This window comes from Lates calcarifer, linkage group LG19 (genome assembly GCF_001640805.2).
Source record: "Lates calcarifer isolate ASB-BC8 linkage group LG19, TLL_Latcal_v3, whole genome shotgun sequence".
Classification (NCBI taxonomy): Eukaryota; Metazoa; Chordata; class Actinopteri; family Centropomidae; genus Lates; species Lates calcarifer.
In genome coordinates, this window is record NC_066851.1 from 8394651 (window position 1) to 8416916 (window position 22266).

The 22266-nt window shown below is 41.7% G+C and overlaps 1 protein-coding gene across 1 annotated transcript; it reads left to right on the top strand.

Moving 5' to 3' along the window:
* On the top strand, positions 1-22266 carry LOC108898017 (filamin-A-interacting protein 1). The gene is made up of 6 exons (XM_018697852.2): positions 1-585; positions 10308-10602; positions 11009-11182; positions 11461-11639; positions 17621-20429; positions 21620-22266. The coding sequence occupies exons 2-6, from the start codon at positions 10315-10317 to the stop codon at positions 21824-21826; spliced, it is 3657 nt and encodes a 1218-aa protein (XP_018553368.1). The 5' UTR covers positions 1-585; positions 10308-10314; the 3' UTR covers positions 21827-22266.

Below are 22266 nucleotides of genomic sequence, written 5' to 3' on the forward strand. Positions count from 1 at the left end.
TCTCTCTGTGACTCTAGTCAAAAAGAGTAGAGAGGGACAATGGATGATGCAGCTGAGTGAAAAGATCTGGCCCTGTGACAAAGGACATCACACCGCACCTCTGCCTTTCTCCTCACTGGGCAACGGCTCCTTTCAACCGCTCAGAGGGAGTAGAATAGTGACTGCCTAACCCCCCCCCCCCCCCCTTTATTCTCACACACACTTCAACTGACTTCAGGAACGGATAGGAGGGAAAGAAAATGAGAGGTGTGTTTTAGAGTGCAATGCAGAGCAAAACTGGATAGGCTGTGGGAGTGAAAGAGGGAGGGAGGGTGAGAGAGAGAGGGAAGTTACAGTACTCTGTTAGTGCTCTATACCATTCCCTCCCTGACCTGAAGAACTGAAAGAAGAGAGTGAGACAGGGAGAGAGAGAGAGAGAGAGAGCAGAGCTTGAGATGGCTCTTGGCACCACTCAGTAGCAGACACCACAAGTGGGCCACACAAGCTAGAAGATACTAGTGGATATTTGACTCCTTCTGTGCCTTTTTCTTGGATTACTCGGTGTTGCGACTAATTGCTTCAACCTGGGGGACAACACAACAGCAGGTAAGTCTACTTCTCCTAAGTTTCTTATCACAAAAACATTCCTGTTCTCCTTGCCCTTGTGTGGGAAACAGCCGGGAGACAACCATGTGCCTCTGGCAAAGCGGGACTTATCAGCTGTTCTGCTTTCAGACTGAAAAGCAGGAAAAAGGCTCAGGTGCAGGTGCTGCTGCTGAACTGTCATCAGTTTTATGGAGCTAATAAAGAGCACTGGTTGAAAGAAATCTACCCTCTTGGCTTCATTTGAGCTGTATCTGAGCCACATGAATGAGACAACTCTTCCCTGAAGTGTGTAATTAATTTAGCCCACTTTTTATACATTCAAATAATATGGATTTCTACATTTTGAATTAATCACTCACCCATGAGAAGACAAGTGACTGCTCTTAGTGCTGTTAAGGGCAATACAGATTTGGCATTGTGATAATGCTCATACATGAAGGCTAGAGTCATGAATCAAACCTTTCTCAGTGAATTACATATTATATTGCTGTATGAATAAGTCCATTTAGTGTGAAGGCTTTTGTGCTTTGCATGTGGGAAGAGAAGCCCACCACTTCCCCAGACAACGGGGGGGTTATGGTTCACTGAGATATTAAGAATGTAAGAGAGATAATCCATCTTATATGTCAGCTCAAGTTCAGGGAATGATATGCACACACGCATGCAACCTTTGCCCTCAACTTCTCCCACATCTGCCAACTCCAACACCTCTGCAGCACCATGTAGCTCGAACTATTGCACTTACTGCACACAGACATTAGATACAGTACACAGAGTGGAAATACACACACATACACACCACTGCTTAACATTAAGAAGCTCAGGAGGCATTCATGAGCTGCAGCAGGATGACATCTTTCATCCTGAATATTTATGGACTGCAATGACGCCAAAATGAATTCCATTTCATCCGCATGAAGTCATCTGCCTTTTGGAGAGGAGACACATGGCTCCGGCTAGCCGCTGTCTATTTGTCAAGGCGCACATCACCTTGCCTCGGTAAAAAAGAAACAAAAATGTGAAATCTATCTCACTCGCAGTAGGGGGAATCTAGTGCAGGTGTGGCCTAGGCTGCTGTCAGTGTCCAGGGCCTCTGTTCTGTGTAACCTCACCCTTTCCTCCCCCTTCTGCCTCCCACCCTGTCCAGCTGATGTGGCCTCTGTGCACTCAGTGATATCACTGCTGAAACAAGACAAAGAGAACTGGTGCAGAGATATTACTCATTAACATTTTTGTGCGTGTTCCAGCTTTATCCGAGCACATCCCCTCTGGCCCAGGCACATGGCCTGGAAGGTCTTGTGGAGCTCAGTCAGCCAAATAGCCACTTGGAAAAGACAGATATGTGAATGTTGACTGGGCAGTTATCAATCTCAGCTTGTAAATCAGTCAGTCTTAGTGTAAATCAATATTGTAGCCCCTGTTTAAACTGAAACCAAGCTGACTAAGCTCTGGTGTTTGCCCAAGCAACATTGATTTGAGATGCACTAAATGTCACTGGCTTACCTCATGACATTACTATAGCTCTATGTCACTTGACTTGTTACTCATACAGAAGGTGACATAGTTAAACTGTGAGGTGTATTGTTATCTACTTGCCATGACCTTTCTCTTTGTTGTGGTGTAGTAGTCTCAATATTCAAATGCTTGCCACTTAACACATAGCTTTGGACAAATGGAAGCAGAAGATACAGTAAGAAGCTGATACAATAATTTGAATGAAAACAATAGAGTCATTAAAAGCAATATTTTAAATAAGTAAGAGCTGCGGGAGTAAGAAATGCAACAGAGAGGAGGATTTGTTCCCTTAAATGTCTCAAACACATTTCTTTCATTATTCTTTCACACGCACATTTTTCACAGTGACCCCATTCTTTTCTCACTACTGTATGCATATGTGTCTGCGCTTGTGTGTTGCATGTGCGCGTCTGTGTGTGTAGGCACTAATTTATTCGAGGATACGTCTATGTACATGCAACAGAAACACAATATAGTGGGAGATGAAGCTCAATACTGCCAGTATGGTTGGTGTCTTTCCCATATGTCTGGTGGGCCTCAACAACAGCTGCCACTGACATATGCACAGCTCTAGTCGTATACAGGCCTCTGGTCTTGAATTCCAAAAATGCAGTTTAGACACATTTGGATGTTTCGCAGAACAGTGGCACTTATAACTCATGCTCCCTTAGTTTAAAAATAAGTCCTTAAACTCCATAGCAACCCAAGATCTTCTCAAGATCATTTGATATGTAGCGTGCAAGATGGCCACTCATACTTTCTATAAACAGTAGATTGGTCATTAATTGGTTCTTGACATGCAATAATATTAGAAGTAGTGAGGTCATCTATGAAATTCACATACAGTAAGAATATCCCAAGTGTTGCAAACGATTCAGGTTTGTCAGAGCTTACTAGGCTAACAAGTATTTTCCATACACAGTATGTGTCTGGCCATGGCCATCTCTCAGCACGGTATCTCTCCCAGCAAGAAAACCTTTTCTGGTTTGATAAAAGAGACATCTGAAATTCCACAGAGGGGAAATATTAGTTCAACTCAATCATATTCCCACCCTTTCTATCCAACCCGTGCTTTTTCGTCTCTCACCCCTGTGTTTTTCTCAGGGGAGGTGACATAATCATGACTCTCCCAGTGGACTGGTGTGTGATGATGACAGCTACCCAGAGACCTCATCTGTCCAGCAATATCCCTGAGTTGGAGAAAATGAGCCAGTTTATAATTCCTGAAAGCACTGAGATGATGATTATCGGTCTCTGCGGTTGATTGTTACTTTGTGAGGAAGATTGAACACCACACTGCAATTTCTTCTTCTGCTCCCTGCTATTCTGTTCTCTAGTTTATTTTTGTCCCACCTGTAACAATGCACTTCATTGTTTTTTTATGATAACTAGCTTTTATTCTATATGAATAAGGTAAACAACAGACAAAAAAACACATCACAATACTGACACAAAACAATACCAGCTCTCATCTCCAAAGCTTGAATTGGTAGTGCTGGTGAAGATTTGGAATAGTGCAGTTGGTCAAGTATTACATTATCATTCCAAGCACTCCAGAGTGTTTACTAGCTGACCAATTGTTTACTCTAGGGCAAAATTTTCAGGCCTCTAGGGACCTAGAGCGGTCCAAAACAAGCTGACAAGTACACATATATCAGCCTTAAAATGTCACTTTAATAATAATTCATCATGAGAGGAGCATGAAATGTCAAATGTTAACCTTATGGTGGTACCAGAGGAAAAGTCAGGTTATCAAAGTCACGAGGATTCATCCTCTTCAGACCACGTTTGTTTAAGATTTCATGGCAATCCAGTGAATAATTGATCAAAATGATTGAGAATGAGATTTCAGTTTGGTGGACCAATAACCAAACTGATACCAGCATCAACAGAGCCATACCCCAAGCAGAGCTAAAAACAGCTGCCTGGTGCTAGAAATGGGTTAATGAGAGCAGTGAGACTAAAACACCATGCAGTTGGTGCCATCAAGTGTAAAGTGATAATAGCTTATTAGTGATACTTTTTAATATATATGATTTACTGGGTCACTAAAATTAAATGTTTCGAGTTACACATTTGCTTTTCCTCCCATAACAACTCAAAATGTCTGCTGTGAAAATGGACTATGGACTATGGTCTATTGGTTCATCCCTAAAAGTGGCTCTTATACTTCACAAATATGTAATCATTTAATCCAGTGACCAGATGCAACTTTAAACTGTGGTGTCACCTGGGAAGAGAGCTCCATTTAAATTACTTTAAATCATCTATGGTCACCAGCAGAAAATCTTGACACATATTAGAAAGTGTGAGATTGAAACCAGGGAACAAAATGTAAAATAAAAAAACTGCTTTAATTGTCGATCACTATAGTTGCTGCCCAAAGATTTCATCATGATGTTTCAGAAAAAACAGCTTAGTTCTTCCTGTTAAGCACTTCCTGTTACTAGCTAACACAAGTCAGTGGAATTCTGATCTAGAAGGCATTTAGATCAGAGAGTTCAGACAAATGGCCGACCCCATGACACTGTGCCATATCTAAGTCTGCTTCATCCATATGTTGTTCTTGCTGTTTCTATTCATAGAACAGCTAGAACTTGATCTCTTCCTCAATCTCTATGCCGTAAAGATGATATCCAGTCAGACCATTAATCCAGATGAATCTTCATAAGTCAGTTTTGGTTTATGGACACTCCCAATAGATCAGATAAATGCTGTTGCCAGGGTAACTGTTCCCTGTTTTGAGGCTAGGACTTAACATGTTTAACTCAGAAATAATAGATGTGTTCATGTTTCCCATCAGGTACTGTATATCGAGCTAATTATGACAGATGGAGGTGAGTCATGTGTTCCAGCAGCTGCAACAGTCCATATGCTTGGTGACAGTATGGTGCTTTAAGTACAATGGAATTTGCAAATTGTGTTGTGACTGAATAAAATATACATCAAAGTCTCCCATACACACTTCAGTGTTCATAATGCATGATCCAAGTTAGAGCCTGTTTCAGCTTGTAAAGATTTGTTATTGCTCTTGTGGATTTACACAGGGATTATGTGAGTTCATCTCAAGACTCAAAGTGAATATTTAACAAACTGCCATCAGCACAACTATCATAAATATGTCATAATTTATAAGTTACTGATTCAGGAACTACTGATTATATGTACAGAAGTACTCTTAGTTTGCTCATTAGTGAAACCTTAACTGCTGAAGCTACAGTAGGCTCCAGTGAGAGGATCAGGTTAATGTGACATCAGGAGAATACTACAAGATGAAACCCACCACCTATGCTGACATTTTGCTCCAGTATGGTGTGTCAATGTTAGAGTTATTGTCGCTATGAGATATTTATAGAAGCCATCATTAGAGTAAGACAAGCTGTAAATGCTTGAGTTTTGTCCACGAAGGCTCTTTGACAGTTCTATTTAGTATTACTGGACTTATAGGTCTTAAAAAGCTTGTCATCATCTTTATTTTCCTAGAATTATTATGTAAAACCTGACCCCAGAAGTCAGTGTCCATCTAGGGTGGAATGTGCTGTCGATCAAAATACTGGAACAGGCTGCAGCTTTGTACCCTTGCATGGGAAATAGGTGTACACAAAACTTTCAATATCAGATGGATTGTCTCCTAGCTCCGAATCTCATCCACAGCTACAGTTTTGATTTAAATTCCCATATCTTGGAAGCCTTATGTGTTTTTCTTGTCAGGACGGAAGAGCTCCTCAAGCGTATCGCATTTTATCAGTGTCCTCTGGCAGAAGAAGTTGCCAAACGCTCGCATGCAAAGAACATTTCTAACTCCTTGTTTGGTCACATTGGGTTTGTGGTGTGAATATGTCAAAACCCACCGAATCAGACTAATCATTTTTCCTATAGCACACAGTTGCATTATTTGCAGCTGCTGTTCTCATCTTTCATCTCTGGCAAATTAATTTGGCCACATGGCAAATTCTTATCCCCTCACCTCTCCCCTTACTCTCTTTTTCTCTCTACATGAATATTACAGACATGGGGTAGAGCTAACAAGGCCCGTGCTAAGTGTTTGCATTCCTGCTAATCTTGTTTATGTTAATGATTCTAATATTCTACAGTACTGTAACTTGAATATCTGTACATGAACACACACAAGGTTTAATTTTAGACTATATGCACAATTTTACAATTTTGATTAATCAATCAATTATTTAGTTGATGAAATGTCAAAAAATAGTGATACATTTTCCTGATAATCTCTGAAAGCCTAAGGTGACATCTTCAAACGTCTACTTTTGTCCAGCCAGCTTTCTAAACCCAAAGGTATTCAACTTAAAATAATATGAAGAAGCAGCAAGGCTTCATATCTGAGAGGCTGAGGCCAGTTAATATTTGACATTTTTGCTCAATTAAATAAATGAAACAATTAATCACTCATCAGAATTATTTCCGATTAATCTGACCAACTAATCAATGAATCGACTTGTTTCAACTCTAAAGTAGTGTGTCTGATAATATGAAGTCTATTTGGCACACATTACTGGTGACTTGCTGACCAATGACAAAATTTTATTGCCTCTTTTTTCACTTTGGAATGGAGGCACGTGTTTTGGTGGGGCCTATAAATACTCATATATGTGATGTGACAGCTGGACCAGCCCAAACCCTGGGATAGATCCTGCTTTAAATTTAGGCTTAGGCCTTGACTGGGGTCTCTCTGGGTATTAGGCTGCCCTTTCATATTAGAGAGCATCAAGGTATTAGATGCCAGGCAATCAGTAACATTGTGCTGATGGTTTAGATGCCGTGAATGTGTGTGGGCATTGTGGCGGGTTGGCACAGACCACAGAGTAACGAGTTATTGTCTGCCAGCTCTCCTTTATTTTCCATAAAGACAACTGGGAATGTTGCATGCCAGACTGGAATGCAGGCCACGTGGCTCAGGAATCTCCATTTGTTGCTCTGGAGAACTCCCTACAATCAGGACTACAGTGACCAGTCAAGGTGGATCAGACAGCAAAGACATTGCATTGATGACAAAGACTTGACATCAGTATGCTTTGATGACAGACAGACTTTGATTACTTAGGTCTTGTCGAAATGAATCTTGTCATCAATAGAGCCCATGAAATTGGAGTGATTATAACTCTCCTACAGCTGAAATATTTTGTTTGAAATGTTATTAATATGTGCAACTTGGGAAGGTTAGAGTTGTATAGTTAATACAGTCCTTTTGATCAAACCTAAAGCTACGATGAATATCTTTATAATAAATAATGGATTAAATGGCTGTGTATAATGTGATGAGCCCACAGACAGTCAGTTCTACAGGGTGTTTAAGTATGTTTCAACTTACACAACGTTTTGTCATTACTGCTTGTAAAAATGTACTGTTTTTACTGATTGAAAGGTTCTAAATACCATCTATATACTACTGGCCAGGACCAAACAGCAGACAGAGTCAGCAGTTAGCCAGCGGAGCGTTTAGCAGCTAAAGAGCCAGATATTTCCTTCTCGAGTTTGGTGGAGACCATATAACAGAGCTAAAAGGAAAGTGAATGTTAGACTTAGATCCATTAGCTGGACATAAACACAACTCTAAATGAATGATATGTCTGTCCAATAGAGAAATGTATTTATTTAGATGCAAATATGCATCTAATGTAAGGGTGTTGATGACAATGTCTTTTGTCAGAAGTACAGAGCCTCTGCAATCAATCAAAAAAATTTCTGTATGTATGTGTATTTCATACATTTAAATGGTCATTTTGTAACACAAAATTTTTGTTTTCTTCAATGTTTCATTGAATTTCTATGTCATAATAACTTTTTACAGTCATACAGCTCTCAACCATAACTACAAACACACCCACACTCCTCTGCTTGCCCTGTTGAACGGGAGTGACACTGAAAATGAGGCGAGCTGTTACAGTAGCTTCTCTGGATTTTCATGGCATCAGCCCAGGAATTAAAAATAAACTGTGGAGTGCCTAACTCAGTGTCAACCATTTTGTCAGCAGCACTCTGCACGAGTCATTTACAGTACTGCACATGTCTCTATGTTTCATCACTCTCCGGCTCCAGTGGTGCCCGTTTTAATGCCCTCCACTCCCTGGCACTGTTTGAATGGTGGCATGAACATTGTAAGCACTTGTGTGCGCGCTGCTGCACTACTACATTTGACTCAGTGATAGTGAGCCCACAGCTGAAACTAATAGTTATGGACAGGAAAGAAGGCACTGCAATTAATCTCCAGTTAAGAACCGCATCTACTTGGAGCCAATGTGCACTCTCTGAACTCCCAGAACATAAGATAAGGAATGTACTTAATGTGTTGGTTTGTCAGATTTTGTTCTTTTTTGTTTGAACTGAGAGATGCAGTCAGTGTTATCTTGCACCCTTCCCTCTCATGTGCTTGGGTCTTTTTCCTGGAAACAGGTGGGATTCAAAGAAACTGGTTGCAAGCATCATTAGAATTCACTGCAGTCTTAACTTTGCTAACTGCTGTTACAGAAGAAGATAAACATTTTTCTACAAGTGAACCGAAACCTTTGATAGACTCGCTTTCAAGCAACATTCATTGCATATAGAAAGTCTCATTCCTCTTCTGTAACAGCCAGTTCACCTTTATCATGTAGCTAGACTGAAATAGTTATTGATGTTCCACTTTGGGTCTCCCAGATTGCAGCTTGTCTCTGTATTATTATGTGGACAATATATGTTTGTGTACATTGTATGCATGCACAGTTTTGTGCTTTATGTGTGATACATGCATCCAATCATGCGCTTAACAGAGAATTCATGACATTTTGGCAAACTTGCTCAGGATGTCTCAACGTATGATTCAGAAGTGAGGGTGCTATGACATCATCAGGGTGCTATGGAGGGGATTTTAGGGGTGGGGGGCGTTTGTCTGTTTGTAATTAAAAAGCACTTCAAATTGAAAGAAAGAGTGCACTTGCTCAGTGTCCCAAGGCTGTTGCTGTTGCTGTTGAGCTTATACACACATACATGCACACACAAGCCTATGCACCAAACAGATACAAACATACCTCTAGCCTTATGACATTCACTGTAACTTTGACCATTAAGTGCAGTAACTTTCAGCCGAGGCCCCAGAGTACAAGTACCCCATGAAATATTTTTGCAGTTGACAGGGGGTATATGAAAAGATTTTGGAGTAGCTCTGCTGATTTGAAAAAAAATATGTATGAAAAATAATTGCCAGAATCATTAATGAACTATCACTATCAGAGGCTGACTAACACACCTCCCAGTGACCTGTCAACTGACATGAAAACTAGTGAGCAAGCAAGCAGGGAAGTTAAATAATGAATAAATACTTCAAAGTAATGGATAAAAACTTTAAACAGTTAACTAAAAGTAACAGGTAAACAGTTGCAATAGCTAGCTGAAAGTGATGGATACACAGATGAATTGAATGAAAAAGAAATATTGTTACAATGATCCATATTTGTTTTAACCATTGATATAGTGTCAAGTATGAGGGAAGAGTACATGTATGCACTGCAGTGACTTCTCACTGTTATCCTCCCAACTCACTGCGTGTTTAAGTAATCAAGTTTGCAATGCAAGCATGATACAGGCCACCTCAACAGGACTTGTGTTGTTATACATTAAGTGATTAATGTAGAGCAATTAAATTTAGAGGCTGTCATCAGTGGATTTATTTTCAGGATCTGGATAAAATGTTTAATTCAGACTTTTAATGTCAGCGGAGAAGGTTAGAGCACCCAGGAGTGCCACAAATGTGCTTCCAGACCATCAACACTCAGCATGAGATACACAACCCTTGTGAGGGAACGGGATGTGTAAGGAATGCACACACCCCCATACGCACAAACACACACACTGTGCTGTATAATTATGGATATTTGTTCCAGATTAGGAATGTTACATGGAACAATATCCACCAGTTGTAATTCTGTGAATGTGTACAGTATGTTTGTGTTCTTGTGAGTGTATTGGATAAAAGTGGGTCAGTAAGTCAGTGCATGGGGCGTTGCGATATGAGGAAAGATAGTCAAGGCCAAAGTCATAAAACTCACTGTAAACTGTGACCACCACTTTCAACTGAATGTTTGTTCCTGAACAGGAATGTAATATAGCAAGACAAACTGTGCCAAACAAAAGTCACAAAAAATGTACTATTTGCTCTATTTAAAAAAACAAACAAACAAACTCTCTGTCTACTTCTGTCCTTGGTGCAGGTAGAAGATGAGGTCCAAAAGCAGCAGGGTGGAGAGCCCGGCCAATGGGGTGCTTGGGGTTCCACAGGACAACCATGACATCAGCCAAGAGCAGGAAGTGGGTTTGCCCGTGAAGAGCCTGAAGGCCAAAGTTCAGCAGAATGAAGGTGAGGATAAGCTGGAGGTCGAGGTGATCACTGACAAAGAGAAGCTACTGTTGGATGCTCCTGAAGCTGGAGAAAAAAGAAGGGAAGTCATGGATCTGTCCAAAGAGGATCTACTGAAACTGCTGGGGATCATGGAAGGAGAGGTTCAGGTGGGTTGCATGCTGTTCCCCATTGCATGTGGCATAGTCTATCCCTTTGACCTGTGATCTGCTGTAATAAGCAGGGGAGTGCATTGACAAGGGGAAGAAAACAAACCCATGAAAGGCATTCAGGATGAATACAAAGTCAGTTTGAATGGAAAGTGCCTGTGCATGCTTTGGAGTTAGTTACACTTCAATTTTTGCACAATAGCTCTATCTTGTGGTTGAAAATGGCAGTTTAACATGCCAGAGAATTCACGCAAATGTACTATGTGTTTAGTAAGTGACTATTTTGAAGAAATCTGGAAGTGTGTCCCTTCAAACAGGTGACCAAGTTCGGGTGAACACACACTCCTCCTCCTCAAGCCCATATGATATAACACGTATGTGTCTTTATATGTCTATGTGATTACAGGCCAGAGAGGATGTTATCTGCATGCTGAAGTGCAAACAGGCCGCCCCGGAGGCCCTCGAATCACGTTACGGCTCTGCGGCCCCCAGCTCGGCCCTCCAGGCCCTGCAGAGAGATGGCTTCGTCACTGGCACTGAACCGCACAACCACAGCGTCTACCAAAAACCTATGGCTGAGGTCAGTTGTCAACTCTGAATAACAGCAATGTCTCTGTCAGCAAACACATCAAGATTTCATTTTTTACTAACAGGTTTTACTGGGCTCTTGAGTCAAGAGACCATGTAAACCCACAAAAGTCAGTTAGTAAGTTAGGCCATAAGAGAAACATTAATAAAGATGATGTTTAACTCATCATGCTTTTGTTGCAAGCGTTACTTTTATAGTTGGAAAAGTAAAAAGGTAAGCCTAAAATTTGTTGGAAATGGAAACGCTCTCACAACTTACTCTTTCTTTAGCTGGAGCGTCTGCAGGAGAAGCACAAAGAGACGTACCGGCGGATGCTGGGTCAGCTGCTGCTCGCCGAAAAGTGCCATCGCCGCACTGTCCATGAGCTGGACACGGAGAAACGCAAACATGTGGACTACATGAACAAGAGCGACGACTTCACCAACCTCTTGGAGCAGGAGAGAGAAAGGTGAGGAGGAGAGCAGAGGACTGCGGGAACTGCTACATGGTTAAGACAATAGGGACCCTGCACCAAAATTTTCAAACCCATAATCAACTACATTTCTGTGGGCACATAAAGTATTATGATAGGTAATATAAGAAGGACACCAAATTAGCCCTTTTTGAGATCGGAGGAAGGAGGGAAAAAGCAGAAAACACAGCTTTGTACTTTGTTTTGCAATAGCATTATGTAACATAGTTCAATATACATTACAATATTAAAAAATAACAGTTTTTGTATTAGTAACACACATTTTTATCACAGTTTGTAAACATATGGAGTGGAAAAATAAAAAAAACATTCATTTTTATTCACAGGTTAGATGGTACTATGTGCTGGAATAGGCCTATATTTGATGTCAGTATAACTTTATTTGCTGTACTGATACAAACAAAATATGTTTTGCATATGGACAATTTTCTGGAAAGACAGACTGGTGAAAGAAGTGGAGGGAGAAAAGGGCAGAGAGAAACAGGTGGGAGCAGTGTGTGTGTGTGTGTGTGTGGTGTGTGTGTGTGTGGGGGGGGGGGGTGACGAGGGAGAGGAGGGAGAAAGCGAAAACATGAATTAGAGAGCCAAGATGGTTAATAAAACCAGTGTGGAATGGTGTGTAAGTGAAAAAGGTGAGAAGATCCAGGGAGAAGCTGGGCGAAGGAATGCATTGCCACTGGAGAATGTGTGAAAGATGGCCTCATCATCAACCCGGTGAGGCACGAGAGAGGGGAGAGGAGGGGTGGGGGGGTGGGGGGACGTTACTGAAGTGATAACCTCACATACCTTCCTTTGACAGGGAGAGGTACGCAGCTCGGGGATGGGAGGAGGGTGAACCTCTCAGTGACAAAGGGGTCAGGCTCTTTGCTGTGCGAAAGGGGGAGGTCAGGGATAGAGAGGGGGAGGAGACGAAAGCCACTGGGTGGAGGAACAGGAGGAAAGACAAGTGAAGGAATAAAGGGCATTTCAGAGGCACGAATCTCCCATGACATCATCTGTGAAATGAAGTCATCGCTGAGGTTGCGACCAGGCTTGTTGGTCAAGAGGAGATGGGGGGAGGCTGGGTGGAGAGGGAGAGGGGAGCGGACGTACACACTCTCCAGCATCAGAGAGGGGATGGTAACATCTCGTGTGTTTAGGGGGCCTCATGGAGATCAAACAAGCTTGGTGTGGATGTGCACTGAATGTGTACGAGAAAGGAGGCCCTACTAATTAAAGCACTCACAGATGAAAGAGTTTAATTGACTGTTGCTTGTTGGGGAATGTATTTTGTTGCAATTCCCATAACACATCACTGCCCACTCTCACACAATAACCCTGAGAGATGGGGATACTGTGTGCATTAATTGCACTAATGAAAGTTAATAAGTGGTTCTCTTTGCATTTGTAGTTTGCTAAACAGTGCGGCAGAGCAAGAGAGAGAGCTTCGGTAATGTACTGTACAGTGTATGTAGTGTGGCCAGTCAAATGTAAAGTGGACTAGTGACCACTTACATGCTACATTTCATGAACTGTCAAAACTTCAAACAGTTCATTTGCAGCACTGGCCCAGAGGAGGCACACACTACTTCTATTTCTTGGTCTTTTACTGCAGGACACAGGAAACAGACCATGGAAGCTAAATCACAGTCATGACAGCTGAGCTGCCATCACACACTGGGGGAGAGGATTGGGAAATGAGCAGCAGACTTTAGGTTTGCTGTTGTAGCTACTCCTCAGGCTGGTTTCATGAGACAGGGACAGGGTCAGAGGATTGTAAATCAGTGTGCACACAGACCTAATTTAACTTATCTGGAGAAAAGTTGGGTGTTTTATGAGTTCGACCAGATTGCTTGAGGAGTTTATGTTGTGTGTGCAACGTACATCATTACCTTATTAAGGCTGAGCACATACTATGCCGGTTTGACTGACATTCTACTAAACTTTACTTCAAAACACATCTATCCCAAAGCAAAATGCATGCATGACTGAGCACAGAGAAGTCAAGCTGAGATAAAATCACGAGATGAAAGTGACATTTCTGGTTTTCACTTTGATCTTCAGGCAAAACTTGTGCATTCTACCATCTTAGCAAGTAGTTGTGACAGTACAGGTGGGCCTTTAGGAAGCTGTGAGGAGAAAAATGACAGCAGCTTTGTGAAGCTGTATTCAGACACAGTGGTGCTTTCAGCTTAAGATATTACAATCCTTACTGAGGGGGGACATGAATGCCTGTCGATCATTTCATGGCAACCCATGCAGTAGTTATTGAGATATTTGAGTTTGGACCAAAGTGGTGAACTGACTGACCGACATTGCCGTCCCTAGAGCCAAGCCGCCAGTGTAGCTATTGAAAAAAAAAAACAACAACCCTGGGTTGAGATCATGATCAGAAACCTTTGAACATGAGGGACAGTAAGCCCAGGCTTCAGTTTGAAACATATGGCACAAATCATGAGTTCACTTTACTTTCACTTGATCCTTGGTTTGCATGCAAGAAAGAGTTGACCTCCTTCTAATGCCAGGTAGTTTCCAGCAGGTTCCTTGGCTTGTGCACAGGTCGGCCTCTGTCACCTCATGGAGAGAGTGAAGGGGGTGATCTCTGCTAGGTCTTGATCTGTCAACACCTGCAGTGCGAGGAATCGTCTATCTGTCGCCATAAAAGGACATAAAACTGACCAGGAGTGCTATCAGAATGAGAACAAGAGAAAATAGCCAGAGATAAAGTATCCAAACCAGGAAGGGTTGGATGAGCTGAAACCAGGTCATAAAATACAGCACATACTGTGGAAAAACAAAACAACAAAAAAAAGTTATTTGCATGAACATATTAGCGGCAACACCTACACAAGCAAGCACAAATCTGCCATGTCTGGCACCGCTCTGTGTTGACATTCACTCTCTCAGGTGAGATGGAAGCATGTCATCATCTCATCCTTATCAGTGTGATCTCCTCCAGCCATCTGGGCGAGACTGAAGAGAGAAAAGTCAAAGGTCTTGTGCCAAACATCTGCAGGAATGCAGAGGATGGGTGCTGAAGAAGCTGCTTCTGACTGGTAGCCATCAGATATTAACACCCTCTCAGACAACATAGCAATTTATATGTCAGGAAGTTAAAATAGTGGCATGGTGGTATGTGTGATGATTAACAGAGGAAATGGCTCCCATTCATGAAGGGAGTTTTTAGAGAATGTAAAGTCACGCACACGTAAAGGAAAATGCAGGCCTGAGATTAAAAACTAAAATGTTTTCTTGTTTTTTTAAAGCTGCACGACACAAACTTCACATTATTCAACAATCTGTCAGCAGATCATATAAATACAGTAATGTGTAGACCTATTGTGATTGCCTTTAAAAAGCCTAATGTCCACTTTGCTTCTGATTTCTCTCTTTTAGCACCACATCAGTCCTCCATACTGAACAGTATCACTGACTCTCTTGCTTAACACTTAATGCTTTTTCTCTGTCAAGAGAGGTCATTACTGTACAACACAGTGTTTTGACAGATTTCTGGCAGTTCATGCCTGCTTCAATCCTCAGCCTCCTGCTCTGCATTGCCTCTGAGCACATTCCCCAGGAAACATGGGATGAAATGTTGTTCCATGATGCTGTAGATGTTGGCTTATGGATTGCACCTGTGTACTTGCTTAAGAAATATATTTTCATTTCTTACACACACTTTCTAGTTGTGCAAGAAGTTGACACTCTCATTCAAACAACTTAATTAGACTTAAATTACACATAGAAAATTTTAAAACGCAAATAAAATATTAACATGCATTTAATACGCAAAATAATAGGTACGTTTCCAAGGGAGGGTCTCTAGTGGGTCAGCTTTTCTTTATTAGAAGTACTGTTTTCCTTGTGATTAAGAATGTAGCTTCATAGCTTGTACCCAAACATTTATATTTGACCCTTAGGGCTGGATAAACTGTACACAGTCAATTTGTCCATAGTTATTTCTTCCTTGGCAACAGAGCACAACCCCGCAAGACTTAACTATCATACATGACTTGACCCTCAGTGCCAAATACCACTGACATCATGACTTTGACCTTTGCTTGAAAGTAATTTTAGAGCGCCAATTTCTAGGGTGTCAGTGACATCTGACTGTGTAAGTATGAATTTTAAGAGCTGCACTCTGCGATCTGGATAGCTCCTTTGTACAGTAGCCAGGCATGCTAATCCTACTTGGCAAATCAAGCTGCTGGTAATATGAATCAGTATGAGATGTTTACTGCCATTTACAAACTGAGAATCAACAGAATTTTCCAACATTTGCAGACATTTGTAGAAACTGCATATGATTATCTGTATCTATACAGTTCCATGCAAGAGTCTGAGCACAGCACTTCATGAACCTATTGTCCTGGTTATGTTCAATCCCAGATCTTCTTCACCTCAAGGCAGACATTCAACTCATCCATATCTGGTTTCCTCATCACATGTATGGAAGTCCAGTTCAAGTCCAGTTTCCCCTCGAGTGGAACTACAGCAGACATTCTCTCCCGTCTCCTGTACCAGTGAGATTATGTCTGCTGGTCTGCAGAGGCAATATCCTGTACACTTTGGAAAAGGGAGATGTAATTTAATTTGCACCAACCTTGCACTGAACCTGATTTTGTCTGAGAAAGATGTTGATATTGATATTCATTCTTTCTAGTACTTTTAGAAACGTTCTTTAAAAAAAAACTGCACATAGTTGTTTTCCCTCAAACATGCCATGTTTTATGAAGGCATGAAAACTTGGGTGGGGGGAGTTGTGCAGAAACACTCCTCCTGTGGCAAGGGTCCCACCCCCTTTTCAGTGTCCAAAGCAAAACAGCACACACTCTCATACACACATCACTGCCTTATATGGATGAGGTGACATCACTCACTAGAGGTCTGGTGGTGCTCCACTGTATTTATTCACCTTTCATTGTCCTGATAACATGCTTGGAATGTGACGGTGGAAGATCTGTAGAAAAGGAGGCCCCTGCTGCTTCTGATGCATTCTCAGTGGATTTTATATAATGGCAAAAATGTTCATGTGCCTGTCTGTAGAGCATCCATAGTTGGTAAGTTTTGAATAGGGCTTGTTTCAAACCACATTTGAGGTGAGAGGATATGTTTTAAAAGAGGCTCATTCTGAGCCTTTGGAGGTTGTTGGTAGCTGTGGATTTTGCACAAGCTTCCTTGTTGTGCTGGTGCAAATTAATTTGGTTTCTTTTGCATTGCAAAAATGTTCTGGTTGAATATTGTATTAGTCTGTCCCTGTGAGTGTACGAGGAGAGGATGCAGCTTTGCATTCAATCTGCTTTGCATGCATTTTGTTGGAGCCGGAGATGAGAATGTGCATGAGCAGCATAGAAAGAAGCTGAGAGAAAAGAAGACCACTTGGTGAGGGGGTGTTGAACTTTCTAGAGCAGTTTGTGTTCATAGTTTCTGTCCTATTAACAGGGATGAAAGTAGTGTTTGGGAGTTGTGGTGCAGATCTTTGTTAGTTGTCCCTCTTGATCTTATTGCTTGTTCTTCATAGTAGCATCCCATGTATGATCTTTTGTTTCATTTACAGTGTACTGTATATAATAAAATTCTCTTTTTGTCTTAGATAGAAATAGCCTCAAGTATTGGACTTAGTTTCAGAATCCAAATGTAATACTGTGTGTGGTAAAATTCCTGAATTTCTGTCAGTGATACTTTAATTATGTTGAATGAAAATTTGTAACTTAGGTTTGTATTTTACTTTGGTGTGTTTTTAATATTATAGATTCCATAAAAGAAAACACTTTGACTGTAAAACTAGTCCAAATAGAATCAGAATTATCACTCACTATCATTGAAACATTAACTGGGAAAAAACATTACATTTTGGGATACAAATAATTCACATTTCCATAACACAGTTGCAAACACAGATACAAAGTTACTGACTTTGAAATCAGGGAAACACCAAACTAATGCCTTGTCTTTGTTTTTTTCCTCACATTTTTTAGACTGAAGAGATTGCTTGAGAACGAAAAAGCCTACCAGGTAAGAAAGGAGAAGGAGCACTCTAAACGTCTGGTCAAGGTGCGAGAGGAACTGGTCAAGCTGAAGTCCTTTGCCCTGATGTTAGTGAATGAGCGCCAGCAGCACCTGGAGCAAATGGACCAACAGAGCCAGAGGGTGCAGGAACTCAGCCAGCAGCTGCAACAGCGGGAACAGGCACTGAGTGAAGCCAGGGAGCGTGCTCAGGAGGATGGCCACAGGGTACTGAGCCTGGAGACTGAGCTTAAAGAGAAATCTGCCAAGCTCACCCAACAACATGAGGAGATGAATGCCAAGCTGGCCAGTCAGGAGCTCCACAACCGTCAACTCAATGCCAAACTTCTGGGGCTTACGCATAAAGTAGAGGAGTTAGAGGAGAGCAACAAAGCTTTGAGGAAATCTGAGGAGGAACTACAGGAGCTCAGGGAAAAGATTGGCAAAGGGGAGTGTGGCAACTCTAACTTGATTGCTGAGTTGGAGAACTTGCGGAAACGGGTGCTAGAGATGGAGGGAAAGGATGAGGAGATTACCAAGACTGAAAATCAGTGTAAGGAGCTAAGAAAGAGGCTACAAGAGGAGGATAGTAAAAGTAAAGACCTCAGGCTTGAAGTGGAGAAGCTCCAGAAAAGAATGATGGAGTTAGAGAAACTTGAGGGTGCATTCAGCATCAGCAAGTCTGAGTGTGCACAGTTACAAACTGCTTTAGAGAAAGAGAAGGGCCTGACCAAAGAGCTCTCAGATGAAGTCGTAGCTCTCAGGATCCGTATGAAAGAGCTTGAGTCTTCTGAACTCAAGCTGGAAAAGTCTGAGTTGAGCCTTAAAGATGACCTGAGCAAGCTGAAGTCATTGACGGTTGCTTTGATGGAAGAACGAAAGACCCTGATGGAAAGAATGAAGTCAGATGAGAAGAAAAAGGAGGATTTGAGTGCAATGGTCAAGGCTGAGCAGGGTAAGGTTATGGAGGTGACTGAGAAACTGATAGAAGAAAGCAAAAAGCTTCTCAAGTTGAAATCAGAGATGGAAACCAAAGTAGAAACTCTAACCATAGAAAATGGGGAGCTAAGCACTAAGCTAGCTTATGAAACTGATAAATCTAAGGATCTTAATTCTAAAGTCTGCCAAATGAAAAAGACGTTAGATGGGTTTGAGCAAGCAGAAAAGCTCTCAGTGAAGAATTCAGTGAAATGTGAACTGGGAAGAACACCTGACCCTGTAAGAAAGGAAGATAACAAAGTTAAGGAACTGACCTTTGAAATTGAACGCCTAAAAAATCGTCTTAAACAACTTGAAGTGGTAGAGGGAGACTTGATCAAGACAGAGGATCAGTATGACATGTTGGAGAAAAGGTTCATGACTGAACAAGACAAAGCCAACATTCTTTCCCAGCAGGTGGAGGAAATGAGGAATCAGATAGCGCGGAACAAAGCAATTGAGAAGGGAGAGGAGGAAAGCCAGGAAGAAGACCTCCGACAGCAATGCAAGAGAGAAGAGGCCAAAACCAGGGAACTGCAGGCTGATGTGGTGGCCCTCAAAGAGAAGATCCATGAACTGATGCACAAGGAAGATCAGCTTTCTCAGCTGCAAGTGGACTACTCTGTCCTGCAACAGAGGTTCTTGGAAGAGGAAGAGAAAGCAAAGAACATGGGCACTGAAGTTTTCCATCTCACCAAAGAGCTGGAGATAGCAAAACGCCATAGTCGAGCATTAAGACCCAGCTTGAATGGGAGGAGAATGGTGGACGTTGCTGTGACATCCACTGGAGTACAGACAGAGGCTTTGTCCACTGGGCCAGCGGAGGAGGATACCCCAGCTGTGTTTATCAGAAAGTCTGTTCAAGAAGAAAATCACATCATGAACAACCTCAGACAGAAGTGCTTGAGGAAGCCAACAGAAAAAACTGCTGCTATTGAGCGCTCTCCATCATCTAGCAGCGACCTAGGCATGAAGAAATCCTGGATTCCTTGGATGAGGAAAAAGGACAACACCCCTCAAGAGACCAGCTTGGAAAAGCCTCTGCACATCAATGGAGGTCATTTGCCCTCTGAACTGACCATGTCCCCAAAGCAAGGGCAGCCTTTACACATCCGAGTAACACCAGACCATCAAAACAACATAGCCACTCTTGAGATCAGCAGCCCTACTAGTGAGGACGTTTTCTCAAGCTCAGCTCCCCTCAGTCCCAACCCAGCTCAACCTAAATCCAGAATCACAATCATTCCCACCTACTCTGGCCCCACCCCCAGGAGAAAGCCCACCACTGGACCTCAGGGCCCTGAAAGAGCCAAGTCTCCAGTCACCATCACAACTATATCCAGAGCCAAGTCTCCAGAAAGCAGCCGAGCTTCCTCCACTGCCTCAGGTAGGCCCTTGTCCCCTGTCTCTATTATGACAGTCAGCACTTCTGTAGTGCCCGAAGCATCTGCATCCCCAGAACCTCAGGAGATGACCATGGGCCGAGCTGTGTTCAAGGTTACCCCGGAAAAGCAGATGGTCCCAGTGCCTATACGAAAGGGCCACAACAACACCAGCATCATCACCACCACTGAAGACAATAAAATCCATATTCATCTGGGCAACAGCATCACCCCAAAGATGGTAGTTAGGCCTGTGGCTGCTGTAACAGAGACCAAGGAAATGACCTTGTCAACTGGGACAGTTTTGCGCTCTCCCCGCCAAATCACCACCACTGCTACCAAGAGCACACAAAGCAAAGTGATGAGCAGCATCACCATTTCCCCTGTTGCATCCACCACGTCCAGACCGACACAAAGCATGGTAAGTTTTTCTTAAAGGTTCCATTAATCCAAATTATGAAATAACACCCAAGTTTGTTGAGGCCAAAAATTCACAAGCAATGTATTTTTCAGTATTACTGCAAACAGTTCACTAGAAGTATTTACTACCAAAAAAGCATTAGGAAACAGCTCTGGTAGAAAGTGAGGTGGGAAAAATCAATACTACACTTGTGCTTTTCAGTGAAATATAAGGTTACTGCCAGCAACCTGTTAGCTTAGCTTAGCAGAACACTGAAAACAGGTTGAAACAACTTGCCTGGCAAAATCCAATGGTAACAAAATCAGCACCTCTAAAGCTCTTTAATGAATACATTATATCTTGTTTACTGAATTCTTCAAATTTCTGGCATGTTATGTGCCTGGTTACATTGAGTATAACGACCCATAACCATTCAGCAAAACATCAATTTGTCATTTTTATACTTTTTTGACATTTTTCCACAACCAAGATATGGTTGTTGGTTGATACATGTTATATGTAGGAAAAAACTCAATGCAGTAGAGATGGTCTAAGTCTTCTCTTATTTACATTTACTTCATTATTTTATTTTTGAAAAAATATATATTTACAGGACCGTTGAGAGCAGCATTGTTTTCATATTCTATATTACGCATGCAATGTTTCATAAATGTAAATTAAGTTCACTGACAGCTTCATCTCACACTGCTAGAAATGGGTGAGGAAATGCAACATTGTGTTGGTGTTTAAGTGGACCTTATAAATTGCTCTTTGTGGATCACATGGATAGCGTGACAGAAATGTCCCTATGGGCAAGCCACAGAACAGCAGAGCTAATGATGTGGCATTGTGCCACCCTGCTGCAGTGATGCTGTAATTTATAGTTGTTACACAGTGTTTACATTCACAAACAGTCATACAGGGCTCAGTGCCCTCTGGCTGACACAAAACAGCCTTGCACACAGTGAAATGTAGCCTGGGCAAGTGCTCACCCACTGGGAATGAAGTGAAAGAACTGATAAATATTTACATTTTTCATTCACACAGTTCCTATAGTGCATATGATCAGTTACATTGTTTAGGAATTCTTACTTTTTTCCCTGCAATGGGTTGTGCCCCTTCTCCATTATTTACACTTTATGTTCCCCTCAAATGCTCCCCTGTTTTCATTTCCCTGCCTGAGAAACTGTACTCTCTCTCTCTATTGTCAGACTGGGCATGATGCCCAGCCACCTCGCACAGGACTGACCCGCATCCCAATGTCCAAGAGCCTGAAGACTGGGAAAGCTGTGCTGGGATCCCTGGGGATCTCGGGTGGAGTGAAGCTGGAGTCACGAGCTGAGACTCAGTCTATGAGGATAGAAGTTAAGAAATCCACTGTGAATAGCAATACTTTACAAAATGGAGGAAAAGCCTGATTTACATAATAGTACCAAAATATTGAAATTGGATAAGACATCACCCACAATAAGAAAAAAAAACAAACAAACTCTGAAGTCTCTATACAACTCAGCTAGACATTACAAGGCACAGATGCATTTTCTGTAATTAAGTAAGCCATTCATTTTTCATTATTGTAAAGTATTTTGTACTTATCTGTCTCATCTATCTCTGTCATATAGGTGGAATCATATTCACAGTGTGTATTGTGATGGGCATTTGGGTTAAATATCATATCAGACTGTGCTGCTACTAACTGCTTCTTGCTTTGAGTGGCTGTCTCACATATATGAGTTTGATGATCTATTTTTTATGGACACATTATAGGTTAAAATACTTGTTTTCATGTAAATTATGTTCATTTTTTGTGAAGGATTTGTACTTACTGTGTATTTTAAATAAATATTATTTGAAAGGG

Coding starts and splice junctions, on each gene's coding strand:
- LOC108898017 (XM_018697852.2), top strand. CDS start 10,315: ATGAGGTCCAAAAGCAGCAGGGTGGAGAGCCCGGCCAATGGGGTGCTT. Junction 10,603..11,008: donor TCATGGAAGGAGAGGTTCAG/GTGGGTTGCATG, acceptor ATGTGATTACAG/GCCAGAGAGGATGTTATCTG. Junction 20,430..21,619: donor CCAGACCGACACAAAGCATG/GTAAGTTTTTCT, acceptor CTCTATTGTCAG/ACTGGGCATGATGCCCAGCC.